Here is a 23,587-nt window from a genome sequence, read left to right as displayed (position 1 = left end):
ACTAGCTTTTTCTCTTTTTTTTTTTTTCTTTTTGCAGTATGGAGTGATTTTTACTTTTAAAAAAATCTTTGCTAATTTGCTGTACTATGTGATGTGCTTGAGTGGATGTGAAGATAAATTGTAAAGTTTATTTCCCTGAAAACCTTGAGTTCTGCCAAGCTAAATCCTCAGGCCGAGTGGGGTGGCTATTAGGAGCAGGTGACGGCTCACGCAGAGCCAGGCTTGGCTGAATAAAAGCTTAGTTTCTATGAAGATCTCTTTCCCATTAGATCAGAAACAGGTAAACTGGTGGAAAGGACAGAAGACAGAGAAAAAAGTACATTTCTGGCTGCAGAAAAATTAGGGGAATACAGCAGAGACCTCTGTAACTCCCGACAGATGCTACAGGCTACCTGCACACTTCATTTTATACAAGTCTCACAGAAAATCACTGTAAGAAAGCTCACACAGAGCTGCCATCCACTGCCAGTATTTACACTGAAATTTTACCCAGTGTTACTAGGCAGGTGATTCAGAGGTTTTCCAATCAGGAGATGGCTTGTCAATCATATCTGCCTGGGAAAGAGGATCAAAGTTTTCTCAGCTTGGACAAGCTGAACTGGGACATGGGAAAGGGTTGCTCAGAGAGGCCAGAACTAGGCAAGACCCTGAGAAACCTGAACTGATTTCACAGCTGACCCTGCTTTGAGCAGGCAGGTTGGACCAGATGGTCTCCAACAGTTCCTTCCTATCTAAAATCTTCCATGATTACCTGATTTTTTTGATAAATCTTGGGTTTCAGTGTAGTTTCTGATTTATACTGTTGACCACACAATATCAACCAGAAATAAGCTTACCTGTGTTTACCTTGGTTCATAACTTTTCTCTGTGCAATTACTGCCTACTATTTTTTTCCATTATTGTTTTGTTCTCACACCCACGTCTAAGCACTCCTCTTCTCTACTGCCACAGAAGGATCTCCCTTCTCCCAGCAGTTCTGTCCCCAGGACTGATCACTAAATAAAAAAGAAAGAGACGAACCCCCACTTCAAATGTCAGGTTCAAGACCCAGCAACAGTTTTTTCCCCTTGCTTCATCATAGACTAGGGCATTTCCAATACCAGGCAGAACCTTTAGGGTATTTGGTTTATTATTGTGCAAAACATAATTATTCAAAGATTTATAAATTGACTACTTCTTCACAAATTCCTGCAAAATGAGGTGATAGAGCATTTCCAAGAAAAACTCCTCAGAAACATTAACACAGGCAATACTGGTTGTTAATTTTTCTTTTTTTTTCCTACACGTATTTCAGAACATTTCAGAAATGTCTGACACATTCTAATCAAGTATCAACTGCAGCAGACAAACAGTGTAAGACATTTTTCCTCCAACTGTGAAATATTTACAAGGTTATAAGCAACCAAAACCTGAGGCTTACAATGGGAAATGCTCAGTTTTCTCAACAAAATAAGGTGTTATTAACCTTCCAAAATTAATCCCTTGGTCATTTCTTAAGAACTGGTATGACAAACTAACAATCTGAAGCATAAGTTTACGTGAGCATATACTTGCTCTCTAACATCAAGTATCCATCAGCCATGTACTGTCAGTCCAAATGAAACTGAAAATCAAGTCTATCTAGAATAAAATTTTGATATGTCTTCATCTAAATAAAAGTTCTGAATGTGACTGCACGTTTGACAAGCAGTGGCTTGGCTCAGGTGATTTTAGCTGTTGCAACAGCTTTGCCAAATGTACCATACATATATTTTTCTAACAAAAGAAATTCTATTTCCTTCAAAAACAGCAGGGTTCAGAAAAATGTTAGAGAAGTAAATGACTGGTGGAAACTCACCACCAGAGTTGAATAGGCAAGGTTCAAAAATAGGATGAGTACTGTCTATATCCTCCGAGTTTCCCACCCAAAAGATCCGAAGTAATGTAAAAATTAAATTATCCTGCTGACGGCACTAACTAAAAAAAGGAATAAAGAGCATAGATGACCTGATACACTCAGTAAAAGTATTTATACATACTACCTGAGGATATACTTTGATGTCTGGCTGGGTGCAAGCCATGGGTCACATCAAGAAACTCATAAGCAACAAAGGGATAAAAGAAAATGTGCGCGTACAGACTGTTCAAGATGAAATAGGTAGCAATGGCCAAAGATGAAAAAAACCAAAGTTGTTCCAATATTAAAAAATCCCATCTGACTCTCAAAATTTAGTTCTATAAGTTAAGAAAATCATCCTCTGCATTTCAATTGCAAAAAAGGAAATAGTACTTAAAATAGACTCAGATTCTTACTTGACTCTTAGTCTTATCACTGTGTCCAGTCACACTGGCCTTTGTAACATCCTACTGGATACAAGCATGAATATAAAAATCAGCTCTAGGAAATCCAGAGAGAAATGTATTAATGGATTTATGTGAGGCCAAGAATAACCACAGAAGGGGCACAAATTATCATCTCATTGCAGCTTCTCCCAATGTTTATGATCATTATTATTGTAGTGATGCTAAAAAAACAGGGAGCTATATTTAAAATCCCAAGAAGGTATCTGGAGTTCAAAATGCTAATCATATTTCCCTTTAGAAAGGGAAGGAAACCTCATAATAGCATACATGTGAATTTTATTGATTTATTTGTGTTCATTAAAAGTAGATGTTTTCTGTGGCCAAAAAACCCAGGAGCTTACAGGAAAAGTAGACTTGGATGGTTAAAGCATAGCAGTTAGTTTGCCTCACCATGTGTTCTTCTTCAAGCTTCTAGCAGTCAGATGGCTGCTGGGAAATAAACATGGTCATCTGTGAGGGCATAGGAAGTTATCAAATAATAAAGGCTTTGTCTGACAAAAACTGATTTGTTCTAGTGGCAAAAGAGCAAAAGTCCTTCCACAGATTAGAATGGCATTTTATTTCCACTGCTTGGAATGTAGGCTTCCTATTAAAAGCATTTTAGTTACTAATGCAAATAAAACTTAGGACTGATTTTTTTTCTATTTCCTTGAACACAGTAGTTCAGTAATAAACTTACAGACAACCAGCTGAAGGCAGATATGACATTCTGAAAACAAAATTTGCTGCTTTGTAAATCTCTTCCTTCTGGTTACTTGCTGTCATGAATGATAAAGATGAGTGTGTCCTGGGCAAATAAAAAAAATTATTTGTGTAACATCATGATCTTAGGCAGACTCAGACTTTGTATTTTAAATTTGTGGTAGACCTGAAAAGTCTTATTAACAAAAAACATAGCCCATGAAAGGAAAAAATTATGATAAGACGAGTTGACCTTAATAAATAATGGATGAAGTGATGTCCATTCTCTCCTGCATTTTTAAAGCTTTTTGAACCAAGCAGGTCCAAAGACTCTACTGTGTCATTAACCAGAATTACCCAATTTTAACTTTAGCAATACCTAGCAATGTGACTCTGTTTAGTCTCTTATCAATTAGATCAGCCATAAATTAGGCTATACTGGCTGCTAAGTGAAAGTACCTGCTGAAATTGATTATACCATATGTGTACAACCATTAACAAAGCTGACTGCAGTCCCCCACACTTAAAAGACACAAATGGCAGAGACAATGCACAGGATCTCCCACTTGTCCTTCTTCAGGGACCGGGCACTGTAATCCTATTTCAGCTGTTCTATTTCCAACATGGTGCATCAAGGAAACAAGGCTTATTCAGACAGACTGTCTGTTACTACAGTTTTCTGTCTCCCCAGAGACTTTAAGTTTCAGTAAAACTTACAGAGGCATTAAAGTCTCAGATATAATATTAGACCTACAAGCTTCATAAAAATAATCATTGGGTAAAGGAGAAATAACAAACAAATGCTCTGACTGTGGGAAGAAGAACTGAGCAAGTGAACATGAGCTTTTAAGCTTTACTGGAGATTCCATATGGACAGGACACCCAGTAGGTGCTTTATTCATATGAAAATCTTCTATTGGAGTTTTTAATCAAGTGCAAAAACAAAGATGTTAAAAAAGTTTTCTTGTTTCAGGATTGGAAATAAATAATTGCTTCTTCAGGATATCGAAATGAGAATAGAAATAAACAGGGAGGCAGACAGGTTAAGTCTCTCTCTCATATACTCTTCCATGCTCACAAACATTTCTGTGTTACTTAATGTTGCTGCGAGTGGTGACTAAAGCAATGGCTTGTGAAAGCTTCTCATTGCAGCATTATGGGTTTTTTTCTACTAGATCAAAAGATGCTTCTCTGCTTCACTTTTTGGATAATCATTTTTCAAAATACTCTTTTCCTCCACTTTAAAGTTGGTCTCAAGATCTAGACTTGTCAACTTTTTTCAGATACATTTAAAGTTCAAAGTATAAGCTGTTTTGAAATATTTTTATATTATTCTGAATGTATTATTTTTTCTTAGTTCTCCATTTTACAAAATCCAAGCACTCAGATGCTATCAGCCATCCAGGGTACAATAGGTGTATTGGAAATGAGTCTCTATTAGAAAAGACCATAACCTCAACTGAGTACATTGATAAGAATATATAGTATGTTTTTGAATTTAATCAATAAAAATGTATTGATTTATTTACAGGCATTAACCACTATATTGAAACTGGGATATGGTCAGAGCCACAAGTAGGTCTCCTAACTTTTGCCATATCATATGCCTCAAAACATAGTCAAATAAAAAACCCCATAGTTATTTCAGTGATTGTTGGCCTCCTTATCAATATCAGGGTTTAAAGGGAACTTTCAGGCACCCCTTACTGTGAACTTAGCCCAGAACAGATGCTAATACTGACTTCTACCCCTGCACAAGACACAAGCAAGATGGAGGGAGTGAGGCAGGGAATTCCCATTTCTGCAAACACAAATATACTTCAGAGCAAACTGCACTGAACAACATTGCAATTGTTTCAGTCCTGAAACATAAGGACCAGAAAGAAGAAATGTTCTCTGCAAAATACAAAGTATGTCAGAGGCATGCTCAGTGAGAAGGGCCACTTCAGCATTCCCAAAGGCACTGCAAACAAGAGGGCAGTTCATGGTCATTATGGATATACACTGCTGCAGTGGACTGTGCTGGTTTATGGTTGTAACAAAAAGAATGAGCAGCCTACTGAACATGATTCTGCATATAAACAGAATTCTTCCCTTACAGTCACCCTTGCTGATTTCAAGATGCATGGTTATAAATAATGGGCAATCTGTCCTTTTATCTCCTGATCATATATTGCCAGAAAGAATAAGCAGGGAAGCTACATTCATGTCAGAATCATAGTGCCAGTTCTAAACAGATTTTTTCCTTATATATTTTTTTTCCAAAAGTGATTAATGATAATGGATGGTTGTGCTTATCCCTGTTATTAGTCGAAGCCAAGTCAGAGCAGCTTTAGCTTGGATTACTATGGATCATAAAAGCTTTTGTAAAGTAAGTCTTGTTGACCAATTTTATTTATTTCCTACTTAGTTTTCCTATGTTAATTGTCAGCTACTTGGTAAAAGCTAGTGGTAAAATATCTGCTTTAAAAAAGGACACAGGCTGGGAAAAACGCATCATAATAATTGTTAGGAGCTTCAGTTTCTTCTTTTATAAAAGGTAAAAATAAAACATTTGTTCACATCTCCCAAAAAGTATTTCTGGTGCCTTGCAGCTGTAACGCATTGTCATGAGGAGTTACAGTTAACCCTCTTTTGCAGGAATTTGTATGAAGAAACTTTTCTCTCCTTTTCAGCCATGTAATTACACCCACACACACACCCTGAGGAAACACAGCTGTAGGGGTGAGCTGTACTAGATCTGGTGTCTTCATATCAGCCTGGAGGATCCTGCAGCACTGTCATCTGGGATTCCACACACTGGTCACGGAATGGAGGCCCCCAGCTGGCACCTTGAGTCATATGGAGAGAAAGAGATGCAGAGGAAGATTGTAGGTGGGGACTGATTTTCTATATGGGCTTTTTTATTATTTTTATTTTTACTTATTTTTTTCTATGCAACACACCACCTCCTGTGCTCTCTTCCACTCCGTAAGTCCGCGAATTAGGCACACACACCTGACAGACCATGTTTAAGACTGACCTGTCTTATCCAGCATATCTTGGAGTGAGAAAGAAAATGTGCAGAAGTACCATGAAAAGTATGAGGGGGATCAGGAGGTAGAAGCCAATTAAATGAGTCACACACTCAATATTAGACACTTCACAGAACCTCCTCAATCTCCTACCAGTGCTGCATATTCATTGAATGGATTTGAACCATAACTCCTGAGAAGTACAGCCATTCTAGTGCTGTATTCATGAGCAACTACAGCTGAGAGGGTGAGATTTTCCATCTTCCTTTACCTCATGGCTATATTGCAAATCTAGAGATTATTCACAAATACTTCATATATTGCCATGCCAAGCTCTAATAGAAAAAACACTTGCATGTTCTCTCTTTAGATGTTATTTTAGAGTTACTGTAGGAACTCACTACATCACATTATACTGCAAAATGAATCTGGTGTTCTAAAAAATTTTTCTGCTTTATTTTGGGTATATGAGAGACACATGATGTTCCAATAAATAAGTAACACCTGAGTGCATTCAAAATCACCTTTAAAGTCCATCAGCAAGGTTCATTTGCAAGAACTCCATTTTAAAAGTTGTTACCTACCTGTTATCATAGAAAAGCTATCATACTGCTTTAAAAGACAATGCTCAAGGCCACGATAAATTATTTTTCCCAAATGTTCTTACTATTAAAGGCTAAATTAACTGAACCAATAACTTTCCATTAATTTGTAACATTTTCTCAAGTGCTGCCTTTGGAATAGAAAATGAAAATAAATTACCCTCCAGTGCTTAACAATGCCTTCCTTGCGTATAAATGTGCTCCAAAGACTTGAACAATGCTTTACAATGTCTTTGGGTGGTTTTGAGGTCTGCAAATTCAGACTTAAGGACCATAAAAATCCACAAGGCACACAAGCCAATGATACCTCTATTTTTTCTGAACTTTTGAATTTCAATGGCAAATCTAGCTCAAAATAAGAACTGAGAATGTTCATTCATTTTTCATACAATGTATGAAACACACCTTTGGATGGAGAATACCTTGGTTCAAGCTCTTTCCATGTTTTAGAAATAATCCAAACTGCATGTTCAGTAAATTATATGCAAACTCGATGGTGCCAGAACACAACAAGTAAATCAATTTGATAAACAGAGACACTTAAGATGTATGTGCTGGTCTTATGAAATCCCTGAGATAACAAAGACATCAGAGAGGACTGCAAGTGACAGCAAATCTGCCAAATTCAGGAACCAATATTTTAGATACTAAAGAGGCATTTAAATGTAGAAAAGGCAGGAAGTCAGGGCTATATCAATAAATATAAGGAGTATAAAGCTTTTATTCTGAAGTATATGCACTCCTAACAAGGTCAACTTAACATTAGCCATTCTTACTCCCTTTTCAATAGTACTTACCAGCTGGTGGCAATTCTGAGCAAATGAGAAAAGGTGGCACTGGTGGACAGGTGACACCCCATGTCTCTTCGAGGTTTAAGCGGACGCAAGTGAAGGGAAGTACAGGGGGTGCGATCCAGCTGTACAGCGGTGTTCCTGACTTCAAGAGCCCATGCAGCAGCCCCACGACCTGGAAGCCCTTGGCAGCTAAACAGACAAGGAGGGAGCAGTGCCAGGAGCGACCCAGGAACATTTAAATGGTTGCAGGGAGCATGAGCGACCCAGAGAGCAGTGAACAGGAACGGGCAAACAGGGTTGTGGCACATCAGTGAGGGTGTGACACGGCAGTTTGCAGGGCAGTTCACGCAGGCAGGAAGAGCTCCTCTCTGACCATCCAGGAGCGGCTAATAGAGGCAGAAAACAGACTTAGTATCTCATAAGGAAGAGCAAAGACATCCTTGCAGCCCAGGTCTTATTAGCATACTAGTTTAAGCTTCTTCATTTATGCTGTTGACACGCTGTAGAGCTCAATCACCTGTAGCTGCAGGAGTCACTGAACCAGCCATGTCAGAGGCCTCCAGACAGACAGACCTGCTGATGGCAGACACAGCTCTCCAGGTCACAGGTTGCCAGGATGCTCTTTGTGAGGCTGGGGTAGACAAACAGGTATTTTGCAGAAGGTGTGCTGTGGTTGAAGAACCGTGTCGCCAGGTGAAGGAGCTACAGGAAGAAGTGAACAGGCTTTGTAGTGTTCGAGCAAATGAGCAAAAGGCAGATCAATCATTTTCAGAGACACTACAGTCTTAAGACTCTCAGGAGTCTTGAATCTCTATTGCAGTGGAGAAGCAGGTGGACTCAAAACCCTGCAGGGCTATTAGTCAAAGGACTGTTAGTCAAGGGTCTGTTAAAGATGAAGGCTGGAAGCAGGAGGAGTCATTGCATGTACCAGGAGGAAGGTTCCTTCTCAGAATTTGACAAGTAGGACTGGCACCTTCTACAACAGGCTCTGGAAGGCCAGAAAACTGATGAGGTGGATGAAGGCCTTTCTGGGGTAGTGGGGCCTCCAAAAACAACAAAAGCTGTACCCTGCACCAAGACATCCTCTGTAAATAGGAAAAGAGGATAGTTGTAACAGGAGACGCCTTACTAAGGGGAGTGGAGGGCCTGATCTGCAGACTGGACCCAACTCACAGGGAAGCCTGCTGTCTCCCAGGGGCTCCGATAAGGGACATTACTGGATAACCCTCCTGTCTAGTAAGGCCCTCTGATTTACTATCTGCTATTGGTTGCTCAAACTGGCAGTGACCAAATAACAAAGAGAAGTCTGAAGGCTATCAATAGACTTCAGAGCCCTGGGATGGTTGGTAGAGGGATCAGGAGCACAGGTAGTGATTTTCTTGATTCTTCCAGTAACAAGGAATAATATTGATAGGAATAGGCAGATCCATCAGGTCAATGAGTGGCTCTGAGGTTGGTGTACTCAGAAAAATTTGGGGGTTTTTGCCCATGGGATGATCTAGTTGACACCTGGTCTACTGACACCTTTCAGGATACACCTGTCTCACGAGGGAAAAAGAGTTCTAGCACAGGAGCTGGCGGGGTTTCTTGACAGAGCTCTAAACTAGCTTGGAAGAGGGAAAGGGACAAAACCAGGCTCACCAGTGATGAGTGATGGGATGGTATGCCAAAACTTGAGAAAACCCTCAATCTGCCTCACAAAGTGTTGGCTACAATGTACCACACCTGAAATGTTTCTACACTCATACACAGTGTGAGGAACAAAAGAGGAGCTTGAAGCTTTGGCCCAGTCCCAGAAATTTGACATCGTTGTCATAAGTTAAACCTGGTGGGATGAATCCTGTGACTGGAGTGCTCTGCTGGACAATTACAGTCCCTTCAGGAGGGATAGGCAAGGCAGAAGAGGCAGAGGGATGGCACTGTATGTAATAGAAGGGTTAGAATGTATGGAGCTCACAGCTGGCAATGGCACTGTTGAGAGCCTCTGCGTAAGAATCAAGGAGCAAACAAATAATGCAAGATGTCATTGTGGGAGTCTGCTACAGACCTCCTAGCCAGGATGATCATGCCAACAAATTATTCTTTGAAAAACTAAGAGACACTTGCAAGTGAACTGCCCCTGTCCTTATGGGGATTTCAACTTGCCAGAAATTAACTGGGAGCATCACATAGCTGGTACCACTTGGGCTAGAATATTCCTAAAAAACTGAATGACAACTTTATGGAACAGGTCTCAAGGGAGCAGACTCGGAAAGATGGTCTCCTTGATCTGCTGCTTGTCAACAGAGTGGATCTTGTGAGCGAAACGCAGAGGCACTGCAGCCCTCCTCTCCCGGCTAACTGAAGTACCCTAAAGCCCGGACCAGACTTACACTGAAACAGAATTAATTCAGGATGGAGAGACAGGAATCACAAAAAGGAAGATGACTCTGACCCTTTTTACTGTGTGCTATCTAATGGCTATAATGTATATATCCAGGCTTAAAACTGGAGACTGGAAATCCTGCCTCCTGCATGAGCACTATGGCAGGAAAACCATGCTCTTGCCTGAAACAGAGCCTAAGAGGCTCTGGAAGTGGAGGATATTCCTTTCTTCCAGTCATCATGCCTAGCCTTCGCGAACAAAGATTTCTTCCAGTACCCCCTTCCTAATTAGTCCCTAGCCCAGTAGTTACACTGCGGTCATGAAGGTATTATAAATTCCCCCTAAACAAATAGCTTTTGAAACTAAAGTCCTTTAATAATCAATTTAATTATATAACTGCAATAAAATTGCCTTTTTACTAAACAGATTTAATTTTGAAGATACCAGAGGCATTTCTGTATTTGTGGGGGCTTTCAAGATCATAAGGGAAATATTGTTATTAAAAGACCTTATCAAGCCCTATCAGTCTGTATGGCACTGCATAGGATGTGAAAACAAGAACTGAAAAGCTTTCACTCTAATAGATAGTTTGGTAGAGGGGCAGGGAAACACAGGCAGAATCCTGATGGTTTTGGAAGAAGCAGACAGCTATCAGCAATTCTCTGCAATAAAAATCTCTACTGGTGATGCTAGAAACCTTACATTTGTACAGAGTATCAAAAGAAAGGTTTCACATCCTAATTAATGTACTGTCAGCTTCACACAGCTTGTGTCCGTGTATAATCCACAAAGATTTTGGATAGTTACTGTTTTCACATCAGTATTATCTGGTAGAAGAAAATTAATTACCAATTGTTCTCATCCAAACTAGATTTTAAAAAGCAATCTTCCAAGTGACAAAAGCACCTTTATGTTGTGAAATAGCACAATGAATTAGATTGAATCATGCCATGCACTTGTCAACTCTCAAAACCTTTTTGGGGGATCAAAATTTACTGAGCTTTCAGTAATTTTCAGCAACCAGATGTTTTCAGACCTACAAGAGTCCTGTGGTTCTGAACTCCTTTCAGACCATCCAATACATCTCTTGATCATGATGTCTCTGCAAAGTCTGCTTATTGGCAGATGACCTCTCTCTGTAATCTGAGCAGCTCATGTAAGGATCATCACCACTCCCATCAATTTCTTGAGAATCTGGGCCCTGAGATCTCCAACATAAAAAGCAAATCCCAGTCAGCATTAACAAGAAAAACAGAATTGGAAAACAAAATTCTTATTACCGTAAGTATTAGACTTCCCTTTGATGTGAATCCTGCCTTCCCCAAGGGAATTATCACTTTGTCCTGCTCTCATGACTGTAATCTAGATATCTTAGCTACAAGCAGTACTGTTACTGTGCACCTACAAGTGCTTCACACTTACTGAGGTCTGAACAAACTTCAATTAAAATTGTTAGTATTTTAAAACTAATTTAGTTCAATGAAAGTGTGTACAAAAATCACAAATGGACAGCTACTCCATATCCTACCACAGAAGGAATTTTTATTCCATAAGTAGGTCTTGACAAAGAATGCAGGGTCAACCTATTCAGTCTTGACAGCAGGGAAGGAAACTAAAAAAGTGACTACCATCTTTGTCAGACTGTATTGGCAATGTGACCAACTTAAATTTCACCTAATAATTTGTAACATGGAGGTCACCAGAAAAGTTTAATGGTTTAGTCTACATGAAGACAACAAGCTTCTTTAAACAAATGAATATTCCTATGGAGAGTCTGAAAACAAATCAATGTTGAATCAATAACCTGAAGATTAAAATTACTTCAGTGTTGTGTAGTCCTACTGCACAGAAATGCAGAAATTCAGCACAAAATAAAAAATGATGACAAAAAAGCTGCATTTTTATAAGGTAGGGCTTAAAAGGCTTTGAAATCAATAGCAGTATCACCTATATCTCACCAGATCTGTATTGAATCATATGTAACATATACCTTGTACCATACTAAAGAATTTTAGTTTGCCTGTAGCTTAAATTTGAGCTTTATATGTAGCCATGAATCCTCATATTAAAAATCACTTTGGTTTTGGAAGAAAAGTGTGATTCGCAGCAGCTTTAACATGCAAGCCCGTTTGCCGAGAACTGTTCTATAAACTATATCTGGATGACAATAAATCCACAATCTCTGTTATTTGCTCAACTAGCCAGGGTGTCAGTCTCTAAATGTAGGGTACTTTAAATTGTGGTGGAAATGTAGTGAGAAACTTCACTGCGGGAGGTTAAAATCAGTGTGAAAAAGAGGGAAATGTGTTCATGGGCTTTCAGATGCAGTTTTGCCTCTTCCTGATCTGGTCACACTTCCTCATTTGCAGCAGCTCTCCCACAGATTCCATGGTCAAGAGAATCTCGGTATATATAGCAATTAATTTTAGATAACCACTTGTATCATTTGATGGACTCCTTTGCTTTCATCAAAGCCCAGTTTACCACGGAGCCTCCGTGGCTTTTGATCATTTAATGAACCAGAGGACGGTTTTCCAGAGCTAACACGATGCCTTTTAAATTTATCCGCCCCTTACGAACACCCTGAGGTTCCATCTCCCCTTACGGAGAGTTTTGATGTATTTTAACGGGGACCGCGTCTTCAGCAGCGTCCACTCCTCCGAAAACGGGGCTTCCCCGGTGGCTGCAGAGCCGGCCTGCCTGCCCCCCGCCAGGGCGCCGAGGAGCTGCAGGCCAGGCTCGGGGCTCGGGGCTGGTGTGCACCGGAGGGGCTGAGCCCACCCGGGCGGCGAAGCCCTCCCGCTGTCGGCGGGGGCAGAGCGGCTGGCGGCCAGACCCGGAGGGGAGCGGACCGAGGCGGAGCGGGGCAGCCCCCTGGGAGGTGAGGGGCGGAGCGGGGGCAGCGGGTGCGCTCCTCCCCCGGGGCACCGATGACTCCGACCCACTGCCGCGGAAACCCCCCGGGAGTGCGTCGGACTGAAGCGGCATAGGGTCCGGCGCTGCGCAGCGGGAGAGACCGGGAAGGCGGAGGCAGGAGGCGATAAAAACCCCGTCGCCACTGTGACTGGGAGTCTGCTGCCTTCCCTCCTCACCCGCCGCCGGTGCCGAGCTTCGGGCCTCAGCTCCGTTCCCGAGGGCAGCGGGCCAGCACTGCCTGCGCCCGCGGGGGAGCGCAGCGGAGCCGCTGCCGCGCTCTCGGGGCCCCCAGTTTCCCCCGGAGCCGAGCGGAGCGCGGTATGCGGGGCCGGGGCTGGAGGCGGCGGCGGGGCCGGCGTCGCGCTCCCCGGACATGAAGTGGTCACCGGGAGCTCCAGGTAACGCTGCCCGGCGGGGTGGCGGAGCAGACATCGCCCGGTAGCCGGGATATGGCGGGGGACAGGGTCCAGCGGGGCAGGAGCCGGGGCTGAGATGGGCCGCCAGAGACGGGGGCGAGCGCATGCCGGCAGCGGGCGGGGGAGACCGAGTCCGTACCTCCGCCGTGGAGCGGAGCGGCAGTGGCCGAGCCTGCCCAGGGAAGTCAGTTAGAGACCCTTCGGAATGCCTGCGAGTGCCCTCGGTCCGATGCCGGCTTAGCGTGCCCGGCCACTGGACTCACCGAAACTTTGCTCTCCGTCGACTCTCGATAGGAATCAGGGGGCTGGAGCGGGCAGACCTTGTCGGGAGACTGGCAGGAGCCCCCCACCTCATAGGCAAGGGTATTTCTCTGAACTTTAGCCCGTCAGATAAATTTTGGAGGCGGTGGGGATCCTACACTGGGCAACTAAACTTTCGTAGGAAATGGAAATTCATTGCTTGGAGACTGGTTACCGATACTGTAAGAGGCACTGCCGCTTATCATTGCGTTTTTTCTTAATTATTTGCTGATCTCCTTAGCAACTGAAGTAATTTGCAAGGTTTAAGCTTGGTTGCAGCTTGATTTACAAAATAACATGACAAAAAGGGTGAATTTATTGTTTCACTGATGAATATTTATTTCCCTTGTTCTCCCTCAGAGGGATAAGTGTTGACTTCATGTAGCTGGTACTGCCGTAAAGAGACTGTTGATTATTCCGACTGAGGCTCTGTACGTCACCCGGTTGCTCATCTCTGTCTCAGTTTTCTTTAAGCCAAGTGAATTATCGTGGGCTTAAAAAAAAAAAAAAAAAAGAAAGAGAAAATCTCTCTTCAAAGAAATGATAGTTTTATCTGGCTAAGGTTACTCGGACAAATTAATCTCTAGTTCAGCATGATTGAGGTCTGGCCAGATGCTGGCCAGAGATACCACTCCATTTGCCAGGCTGACCTCGGGATCAGCTTGCTGCAAATATGATAAACCATTTTTTTCATCACTGTTAGTTCCTGCACCAAACACAATTTAGTGTATCAGGGATTTAGTCCAGTGTATCAAGACATCTCCCAGATGTAGTTTACCAACAGTCTTTGCTGTCCAATCCGTCATGTCACTAAATCTCATGGATTATGATGGTTGAGTAATCCAGATCTGCTCAGTCAGAAATGCTGAGCACAGCTGTCAGGAGGATTTGATGCAGAGAATTCCTTTTACACTCAGGAGTGATAAAAGCAGAGTAGAACCTGGAGACTGAAGTGAGATGGCCGTTGTAGGAATATTTCCTCTGACAGTATCTTCCCCACGAACACACACAAGGAATGGAATCTTATGCAGACCTTCCTTATAAGTGTAACTTTTTGAAAGATTAATTGCATAGGATGCCACTAGTGTGTTTGTAATTAATGGCTGTGTCATGTACTTAAGCAGGATTTTCAAAATTAGGATTAAAAGCATGAATAATTATACTTGTATAGTATTTTTGTTATAAATTAATAAACCCCCATTCTAAAAAGCACTTTTTCTTCTGAGTTCATGAGGAAAGCTTTGTCAAATGTCATACCAGAAAAAAATAATAGAGCTATGAGAAAATGTTAACATCTGAACCACTACTGTTTCATTTCATGTATTATATTTAACTAATACAGCCCTGATTCATCTGATATGTAGACTGGTATAGTGGGAGAACACCTATGTAGACACTGGAAGTCAGTGAGAAGGTGCAAAGATGTATGAGTGATTTGTGTGCTGATGAGACTGGGGCGAGACTCAAGAGAAGACAGTCATAGGAGATGTGGTGCAAGGAAGGAGGTAGGGGATATAGAAATGGTGTGAACCTTCTGGAGGGTGAACTGAGATCTGTAATATTTTCTGGTGTTTGCGCTCTCTAGAGGCTGCTGTTCCTGCAGTGGTACAGTGAGGTTGTGTGCAAATGTTTTCATTTTCACTCTGCAGGATGTACCAGCCAGATGTGGGACTATTTGCATCACCAGGAAAATGCTTTACAGTAGGAATAACATCTATCAAACCAAATTTTTTTATGATGAAAAGACTAGCGGTAGTATTTTCAAAAGGACTTCAGTCCAATTCACTGCTTAAATTAAGAGATGGGCCACATAAGGAGTTTTTTAGCAAAGTCTCAAATGAACTGGGAGAGATAGTTTGGTGTACAGGTCCCCTGGAAGAAACAGCAATAAGCCTGAAGGTACTTGCAGGAGATAAGAAAGTTGGTGTAGAGATTATTAATGTGGCATTAATAATCTCTCTCTGGGAGAGAGATCCCAGAGAAAAGGGAAATGAGTGTCTAGGACATTAGTTGATCTTCTAGTGATAACTAATGGTGAGGCTGTATGTTGCCTGGCGTTCCCCTTTTCCATAAGCAGCTCTAGATGCTCATTACTTTAAAAAGAACCAAACAAAACAAAACCAAAACCAACCCAGAAATAAGAAAAAAAAAAAGGAAAAAAACCCCACAAAAACCAATAGCACACATACACACATACACATTACCTGTTCCTGACTACAGAAGATCTTCCCTATGATAGCAGGAAATGTCCTGCATTTCTTCTTGAACAGTTAAGAGGCATGTGTACCATTATTGCACAGATGATTTATCTCAGAGAGTACTGTGTTTTTGGCACACTTTAACACCACAAAGAAATTATTTCTTTGAAAAGAATTCAAGAACAAAAATCCCAACCATGCCCTTTACTTTACTGTAAATCAAAAAACTATTTACCTAGCTCATTCAGAAAGAATGGTGAAGTAGTTTGCCAGAGTCTGTTGACAAATGTTAGCTGATAGTGTTCAATAGCAGTATCTCTCTTGAGAAAATATGCAATATTGAAATTTGTAAAATAGGACTTTTCTAAGACCTGAAGTAATGTGACTGGGGTGAAACAAAATGCCACTTTTCAATATAGGGCTAATTGTAGGCTTTATTCTTCCTTTCCACTTAACACATGCACGTTACTACCTAGAAATATTTATGCAGTTATTTTGAGTAAGTTCAAATGACCACATAGGTTATAAATATTTATGTTGATCGTGCTTGGCTTTGCAGACCATCCTAGGTAACCTGTGTCGAAGGTTTGGGGAACACAGGTTGAAGAGCAAGTTGCAACTCAAAAGTCCTACTCTCCAAAAGGGGAGAGAACCTGTTGGGAATGTAGGCACTGCACTGTGAGTTGGGCATGGCAAGGAATGCTTCTGCTCTTCAGTGTAATCTCTAAATCATCTTGTGTGTCCTGTGATATGTTTAGGGTGTCTGTAATTTGGATTTGCCCTGCCAGGCAAGGCAAGTTATCTGAAACAGTTTTCATTTTTCAACTTCAACAAGCTTTGAAAGTGGACAACCCAGTTTTCAGCCCTTGCAAGCTTTTTTTGCTCCCTAGAACTCAAAGGTATTATGTTGATTTATAGTACCCACTGATCTGCCCATGGGATTTGGTCGCAGACTAGCTCAGGGATAGTTGTAGGCATGGTCAGAAACAAACATGCAAGGTTATCTAGTGTATTAACCCTTCCAAACCTGAGCATTGACCTAGTATATCCCATTGGGAGTGTCTCCAGGATCGCAGTTATATTCAACATGGGAACTGATTTTTGAAAGTGCTGTTCGTCTTGGAACAAGTGCAGTTACATTAAAAGTTACGCTGCATAGCTTGCAGAATCAGGCACTCAAATGTTAGTGGGAAGGCAACCTATGCAACAGCAGTACATCTCCCATTTTGTGGATACTTTATAATTCAGTCTTCACGCACATGGTTTTATGGTATGTCATTTTCAGATGCCTTGCTTCATACAGTAGACTAACTAAAAGATTGTTTAAAAAAAATATTCGTCTGGGTTCCTAACTTCCCATTGAAGGCCCCATGCAGTTAGAAGCTTCAGTAGGCTGTAAAAGCCTAGAAGAGTTTATGAATCTTGATATTAAGCTTTCATTTAAACCAATCAGTTTATTTTTACAATATTTCTATAGCTAAGATCATGTTGCTATATCCCTTGTATAGAGAGGGAAGCATGGAGAAGCCTTTGCAGTCAGAAGCGGCAGCTAGAGTCATGCATTCTGACTCGCATCTCAGCATTTCTTCAGATGAGTCCTTTCCAAACTTAACACACAGAGGTTCCTTATTTTCTAAGTTCCAAACTGGTGCTTTTAATGTGTTCATTACTTTCTAACAGTCACCAGTTTACATAATTTGCCTGAGCTCACAGGAATTTTGTGGCAGAGGTTAGGACATGCTCCAGTTCTCAGATATAGGCATTTACTGAGCTCCTAATGTAATCACCCTTTCTTTTCCTGTTCTTCCTCAAAACCTGTGCACAGTGTGAGGAAAGGTTTTGGAGGAAAATTTAGCAATCATGTAACCTGTAGCCATTTGGAGTTGGCTTCCCTCCAGATCCCCCCAGACTACAGCAAAAACCTCCCCCTCCCCTTTGGGCAAAGGAAAAAAACTATAGAAACTGAAAGATCCGAAACTAACCGAGCTATATCAATATATATATATTTACATATATCACAGTTATATACAGTTACAATACTATGTACATATAAAAAGAGAACCCCAAACAACCCCCCAAAAAGGGGAAGGGAGGGGGAAAAGGGACAAAACCACAAAAGAAACCAGAAGCAGGTATGCACGATAACAATCAATAAAGAACTAGCGAAAGAAAATCTTACTACTCTCCTTGAAATAGCAGAATCGCGCCAAACGACCGCCAGCACCCTCCAGCTCCCACGGCCTACAAGGGTTCACTAGGCCTGACTCCCCCACATGAGCAGGACCAACAGCAGAGAACCTGTGCCTTTAGATCCACCGGAAGGGAAGAGGGAAAAGGCTTCTCTCTCCTTCTTATTTATACCCTGGCTTGCATAAAAATCATATGGAATGCTGGGAACATGGCCACTTCCTTGGTTACAAACTGATCACCGAGGAAGGCCTAGACTAAAACTATCACATAACCAAAGACTGTATATAAAAATCAAAAATGGCAAGGAAATCTTAATTCCGACACCTTAATTTTTGAGCACTTGACTTGGCAGTCCTGCCATTCTCTTGGTGTTTTTTTGGGAATACAAACATCTAAAGCCAATGTATATATAAATTGTTGTGAAAGGTGAATTCTCCCATCCTACTGCCTTCATATTTCTTCTTTTGATGGGTCATTAGAAGGTTCAGCTCTTTAGTTTCATAGCACATCTTCTACCACTTGACTTAAGAGTAACCTGCCAGCTACTGAGCAGCCTGCCAGATTGGCAGAGGGTTAGAGGCAAGGGAAATAAAGAACTGAGGGGGAGTGGAAATGTTTGCATTTTGCATGTATTAATAAATTGCATAGGTAATTTTAGGTTCATAAGTAGCAGATATAAATTCTCTGGAGAAGTGTGGTCTAAGGTTCACCTCCTGAATCTCTTGCCTGTCTTCTGCTTAGTCCTCTTTACACCCTCCTCATCTGCTTTTCCAGTCTCATATGCCTTGACTGACTTCTGCATCCTCAAACTACCTCCTCCTCAGTTGCTTCGTTAGTAACAGTGATGATGCTCCATTAGCATCCACCTCCCCTAGTTTTGCACTACCTTCCCTATGTATCTCTTACCCTTCTTTTCTCTCTCACTTTCTTTGACTGTCTCTCTGCCCTGCTTCCCTCCACCATTTAGGTCTTGATTTTAATGTTTTTGTCCTCAAGACTCGTGTTTTCTTCATCCATCTTGCATCATCAGAGAATACAGTTTCACTTTCCATCTGAGGATGCTTTTTTCTCCTCCTCCCACTGTTCACAGGAAGCCTCCCAGCTCCTGGCCACAGCCACTATCAGCAGCTCAGAGCAGGCATTACAGGGTTCGTCCTGCTCAGATACTGCTCCAACAGGTGGGTGAGATTGGAGAAATGAATATGAGGGTACGTGGGAACTGAATACCATGTTTGAGCTCTGAAGGGGTGACAATAATCAATGCAGATGAACTTACCTGTGAATTTACTGGCAAACTCGTAACAGGTATCCAGGGAGAACAAGAGAGAACATTACTCGGCTGGTATGTGTACATTTTCTTAGAAGATGGCAAAAAGCATGTCCCTTAGCACAGAATCACTACTGTGCCAAATGTTATGTCCCTGCTTCAAACCACAGTGACTCTAAAATAGTCTCAGAAAAGAGTATGGTTGGGTTTTTTCTTACTATTTGCATATGAGCAAAATATTTTTTTCCTTTACTAAGTTTTGAGAAACAGCTGACTCATTCTTACTTAAAGTTCCCAAAACTTGTGCCTGAAGTATGCACCAGGCATAGAAGATTTCTGCCTCAACACTTATTGGCAAAGGTAGAAGTAGCCAAATAGCAAAATGGAGAATACAAAATATTCTAATTGAACATCTTTAAAAATAGGCTGATACCTTAACTGTAAGTTACTGAATTAAAAAAAAAAATTCGTATGACATTTAAAGCTAAGAAGTCTGAGAAAATTCTTTTCTTGAAAATGTGTGACATTTTCTGATCATAAAGAAACACATTATAACTGCTTCCCACTAGACTAGAAAATAACATTTTTAGATGAGGCTTTTTCTTTCCTGTACTGGGAATTTTCTGTCTGTGCTGGTTTGGAAACAGGTAGGGGATACCATTACCAAGTCATGTTCCACAGAGGAACATTTTTGATTTTTTTTTTTAATGAACTATCAGAAATTGCATTACTTGGTCCAAGACTGAAGAATAGTTGCATTCTTTTTGAAGACCAAAAATATTGCATCTATAGTGTATATTTTTACACATGAATGTAGAATTTCATGTTTATATAAAGCCAATGTTACGCTTACATCACCTAAGAATTATATTTTACAATTAATTATGTGAAACACTAAGGATTAATTCCCTGTATTTTTCAAAAGACATGTGTAAGAAATCAATCAGGGTATGAATGATAATGTTAACATGCTGTACCTCTGTATCCCTCTTTTGACAGCAACTGGTGCAAAACTAACTGCACGTATAATCTGTGGGAAGGAGCTCTGGGAGACAGCTAAGAGACAGTGACAATGTCTTTAAACAGGCAGACAATTCCTACTCAACTTGGAGTTTTTAAAGTGAACTGCAAAGGACTCGCATGCCTCTTGGTCTTCACAGTAAGCATTTGTGGCAGTGCCCCAGGGATGTGTCCAACAGCCTGCATCTGTGCCAGTGATATCATAAGCTGCACCAATAAGAACCTCAGTCGAGTACCAGGAAATCTTTATAAATGTATAAAAAGGCTGGATCTGAGTTATAACAGAATTGGGCTTTTGGAGCCTGAATGGGTCCCAGTGTTATTTGAAAAACTGAACACTTTAATAGTCAATCATAATAGCATTAGCAGCATTGTCGCTGGAAGCTTTTCTACAACTCCAAATCTGAAGTACCTAGACTTGTCATCCAACAGCCTGAAGACACTGGGCAGCCCTGTGTTTCAGGAGCTAAAGGCACTGGAGGTTCTCCTGCTGTACAACAATCAGATAACACAGATTGACTCTTTAGCGTTTGGAGGATTGTACAATTTACAGAAACTATACTTAAGCTACAACTTGCTCTCAAATTTCCCACTGGACTTATATGTTGGAAAACATAAACTGACAGACCTTGTATTGCTGGATGTTTCCTTTAATCACATCCGGTTGATGCCTATTCAGCGCTTGAGTTCAGTGCCAGCTAAACAACTTAGTGGAATTTATCTTCACGGCAACCCATTTAATTGTGACTGCGTCCTGTACTCCATGCTAATCTTCTGGTATCAAAGGCAGTTCAGCTCAGTGGTGGACTTCAAAAATGAGTACAGCTGTTTGTTGCAATCAGACCCGAGAGGTCACAATAAACTGCCTTTACTGCTCGACAACTTTCTGAATTGCTCTGAAAGCACTGTCAACAGCTCTTTCCAAGCCTTTGGGTTTATTCATGATGCCCAAGTTGGTGACAGGCTGATTGTACACTGTGACAGCAGAATCAGTGATGTGGGCACACACTTTGTTTGGATTAGTCCAGACAATAGATTGCTGGAGCCAGACAGGGAGACCAATAACTTTAAGGTGTTTCCTAATGGCAGCCTGGAGATAACAGATGCCCAGCTAGAGAACTCAGGACTGTATTCCTGCATCGCAATAAATAAGAAAAGATTATTAAATGAAACCGTAGAGGTTAGAATAAATGTTAGCAATTTCACAATGAACAGGTCCCATGCTCATGAAGCATTTAATACAGCTTTTACCACCCTTGCTGCCTGTGTGGCCAGTATTATTTTAGTATTGCTGTATCTCTATCTGACCCCCTGCCCATGTCAATGTAAGGCGAAAAAGAAGAAGAGGAAGCTGAACCAAAGCAGTGCCCACTCTTCCATACTGAATTCTACAATGCCGCAAGAGCTGAATTCTACAATGCCAGCAGACGAGAAGAAGGCTAGCACTGGTAAACGGGTAGCTTTTCTGGAACCCGTACACGAACCAAAACACAGTCAGAATGGGAAAGTAAAACTGTTTCCTAATGACAGCGTCATTACTGAGAGTATCTTAAAAACTACTCGAACAAAATCCGACTCTGATTCTGTCAACTCTGTGTTCTCAGATACACCTTTCATGCCACCAACTTAGTTTGCTGCCTGTGTCTGTATTGTGCAGTTACTTTTCTGAATACCTCCTCTGCTTGTAGCAACCATCAGGAAAAACAAATAAAAAGAGAGAAAATGTTTTAAAAAATTTATGTATTGTCAGTCCTTGAACTGCGTCTCCTCTCTTGAGTGCAGGGCCACGCAACATTGATACCTTGTTTGGGAAAAGCAAACAGCATGGCATTAATGTGAATGCTTTCAGTGCATGCATAGCCTTAGTTTTACCTTCTGCTCCATACATAGAAATTTCTTGTGCATGCTTAACGATGGTTTCAATGCATATAGCTGACCTGCAAAGGCAAAGGCTGCCCCCCGTGCACCACTCTTGGTTGCGCTTATAAATCAGCTCTTCTACAGTGAGCACAGAAGCAAATTCACATGGCTACTGAGAAAAATGTCCAGACTTCCTGCAATTTCTTTCACGGGCTCATGAAACCTTTCCATAAAATTACTAGGGGATAAAATTCATGACTTTTCTTGGACTGATCAGCACAAAAAATTAAATTTGCCACTGGTATGGCTAGCAGCACTGGGTAAATGTTTATGGCCTTCAACTGATAGTGTATTTGCAAGTAATTGCTTGAAAACATTAAATGAGGGATATTGTAATAATTTTATGCAAAACTTAATCATGAGATTACTTGTGAGAAGTCAAGTGCTTGTATTTGTTTATAAATATTTCACAAAATGAAAAGTTAACACACTACTTTTGCAGTTGCCTTAGTCAAAGAATTAAAATTGTCCGTCATGGGGACTCATACTAATCAGGAGTAATTAGAGTACTAATTAAGCTGTGGTAACTGGATTGATTCTAACCAGTTTTCTTAACCACCGCTGCATACTGTATGCTTGGTGTCACATGTGGTGCACAAATCTGCCACCATTACCATGGCTCCCACTTAATCTTAGAGGTGGGTGGCTTCTCTTCAGAGATCACTTCATGAAATAGGGGAAGTATTTCAATTATTTTTTTCAGTGGCATGTGGTTCCTGCAGCCTTAATAAATTTGTTTCCTAAAGTTTTTTCTTAAAAGAGGAAATACAGTATTTGGACAAACTCATGGAAAGTATAGAAGACTTTACACACTCAATTCAGAAAACACAGCTTTTGCCTAGGCTTGGCACTTGTCTTATGAGTAGTGCTTTCTTCCTTGCCCAAATGTAGCATGGTTAAAGTTTATAAATCTTGTAAGACTGACCTGGACTGGTTGTGCAATATAGGTTGCATGAAGTGTTGGGTTATTGTCATAAGCATACGGTTTTATTTGCTCTTTCTTTTTCTGTTTTATTTGCCTTTTTTAATTTAAGCCTGCTTACATTGGGACTGGGCTAGACTTGCCAGTCTTCCTCACATTGATAAGCAGCAACTTCAAAGAGGTTTTTCAAGGAATTACAATTTACCAAAGACAAGTAAATGGAGCATGTCTGTCTCACTCTATTTTGGGGGAATATACTGACAGGATAAAGGATAAACAAAATGAGAATCAAAGGGCTACATGGTATGGCAACTGTAACTTATTTTTGAGAAGCTTACTGTAACAGCTACTGGCCATTTTTTGTGATTTCTTTTGAGAAGTGTATCATCATGCTAAAGCTCATATCTGGCTAAGCCAAAGCTATTAGCAATTGATTTGCTATGGAGAAATCCTGATGTAGCTAATTGTTTGAAAACAAGCTATCTGACAAACAGATTAGCTCAGGAAACAGCATTTCTGTGTTGTGTACAAGGTATGTGGAATTAGCAGACTGCTGGAGATTTTAATGAAGATATTCAGGGAAATGGAAAATCAAAATTGTTTTTCCAGGTAGAGAATAATAAATATTTAAGAGAGGAA

General features: G+C 41.0%; 2 protein-coding genes across 8 annotated transcripts; one reads left to right on the top strand and one right to left on the bottom strand.

Moving 5' to 3' along the window:
- LOC120324524 (translation initiation factor IF-2-like) lies at positions 1-13,529 on the bottom strand. The gene is made up of 3 exons (XM_039387534.1): positions 7,438-13,529; positions 5,726-5,855; positions 1-995 (listed from the first exon to the last, which is right to left on the bottom strand). The coding sequence occupies exon 1, from the start codon at positions 13,235-13,237 to the stop codon at positions 12,401-12,403; it is 837 nt and encodes a 278-aa protein (XP_039243468.1). The 5' UTR covers positions 13,238-13,529; the 3' UTR covers positions 1-995; positions 5,726-5,855; positions 7,438-12,400.
- On the top strand, positions 12,563-23,587 carry AMIGO2 (adhesion molecule with Ig like domain 2). Of its 7 annotated transcripts, none has more exons than XM_027730726.2 (3): positions 12,563-12,680; positions 18,910-18,997; positions 20,086-23,587. In XM_027730726.2, exon 3 carries the CDS (start codon positions 20,159-20,161, stop codon positions 21,734-21,736), a length of 1,578 nt encoding a protein of 525 aa, XP_027586527.1. In that variant the 5' UTR covers positions 12,563-12,680; positions 18,910-18,997; positions 20,086-20,158; the 3' UTR covers positions 21,737-23,587. The 7 variants fall into 7 exon arrangements, with proteins under 7 accessions (XP_027586527.1, XP_027586525.1, XP_027586526.1 ...); XM_027730724.2 differs by lacking the exon at positions 12,563-12,680 and adding an exon at positions 12,723-13,113; XM_027730725.2 differs by lacking the exon at positions 12,563-12,680 and adding an exon at positions 12,723-13,113 and having other exon boundaries at positions 18,787-18,997.

The sequence above is a fragment of the Pipra filicauda genome, unplaced genomic scaffold (genome assembly GCF_003945595.2).
Source record: "Pipra filicauda isolate LSUMZ 115617 unplaced genomic scaffold, ASM394559v2 scaffold572_size285001_pilon, whole genome shotgun sequence".
NCBI classification, from domain to species: domain Eukaryota; kingdom Metazoa; phylum Chordata; class Aves; order Passeriformes; family Pipridae; genus Pipra; species Pipra filicauda.
This window is presented reverse-complemented; position numbering and strand designations above follow the sequence as displayed.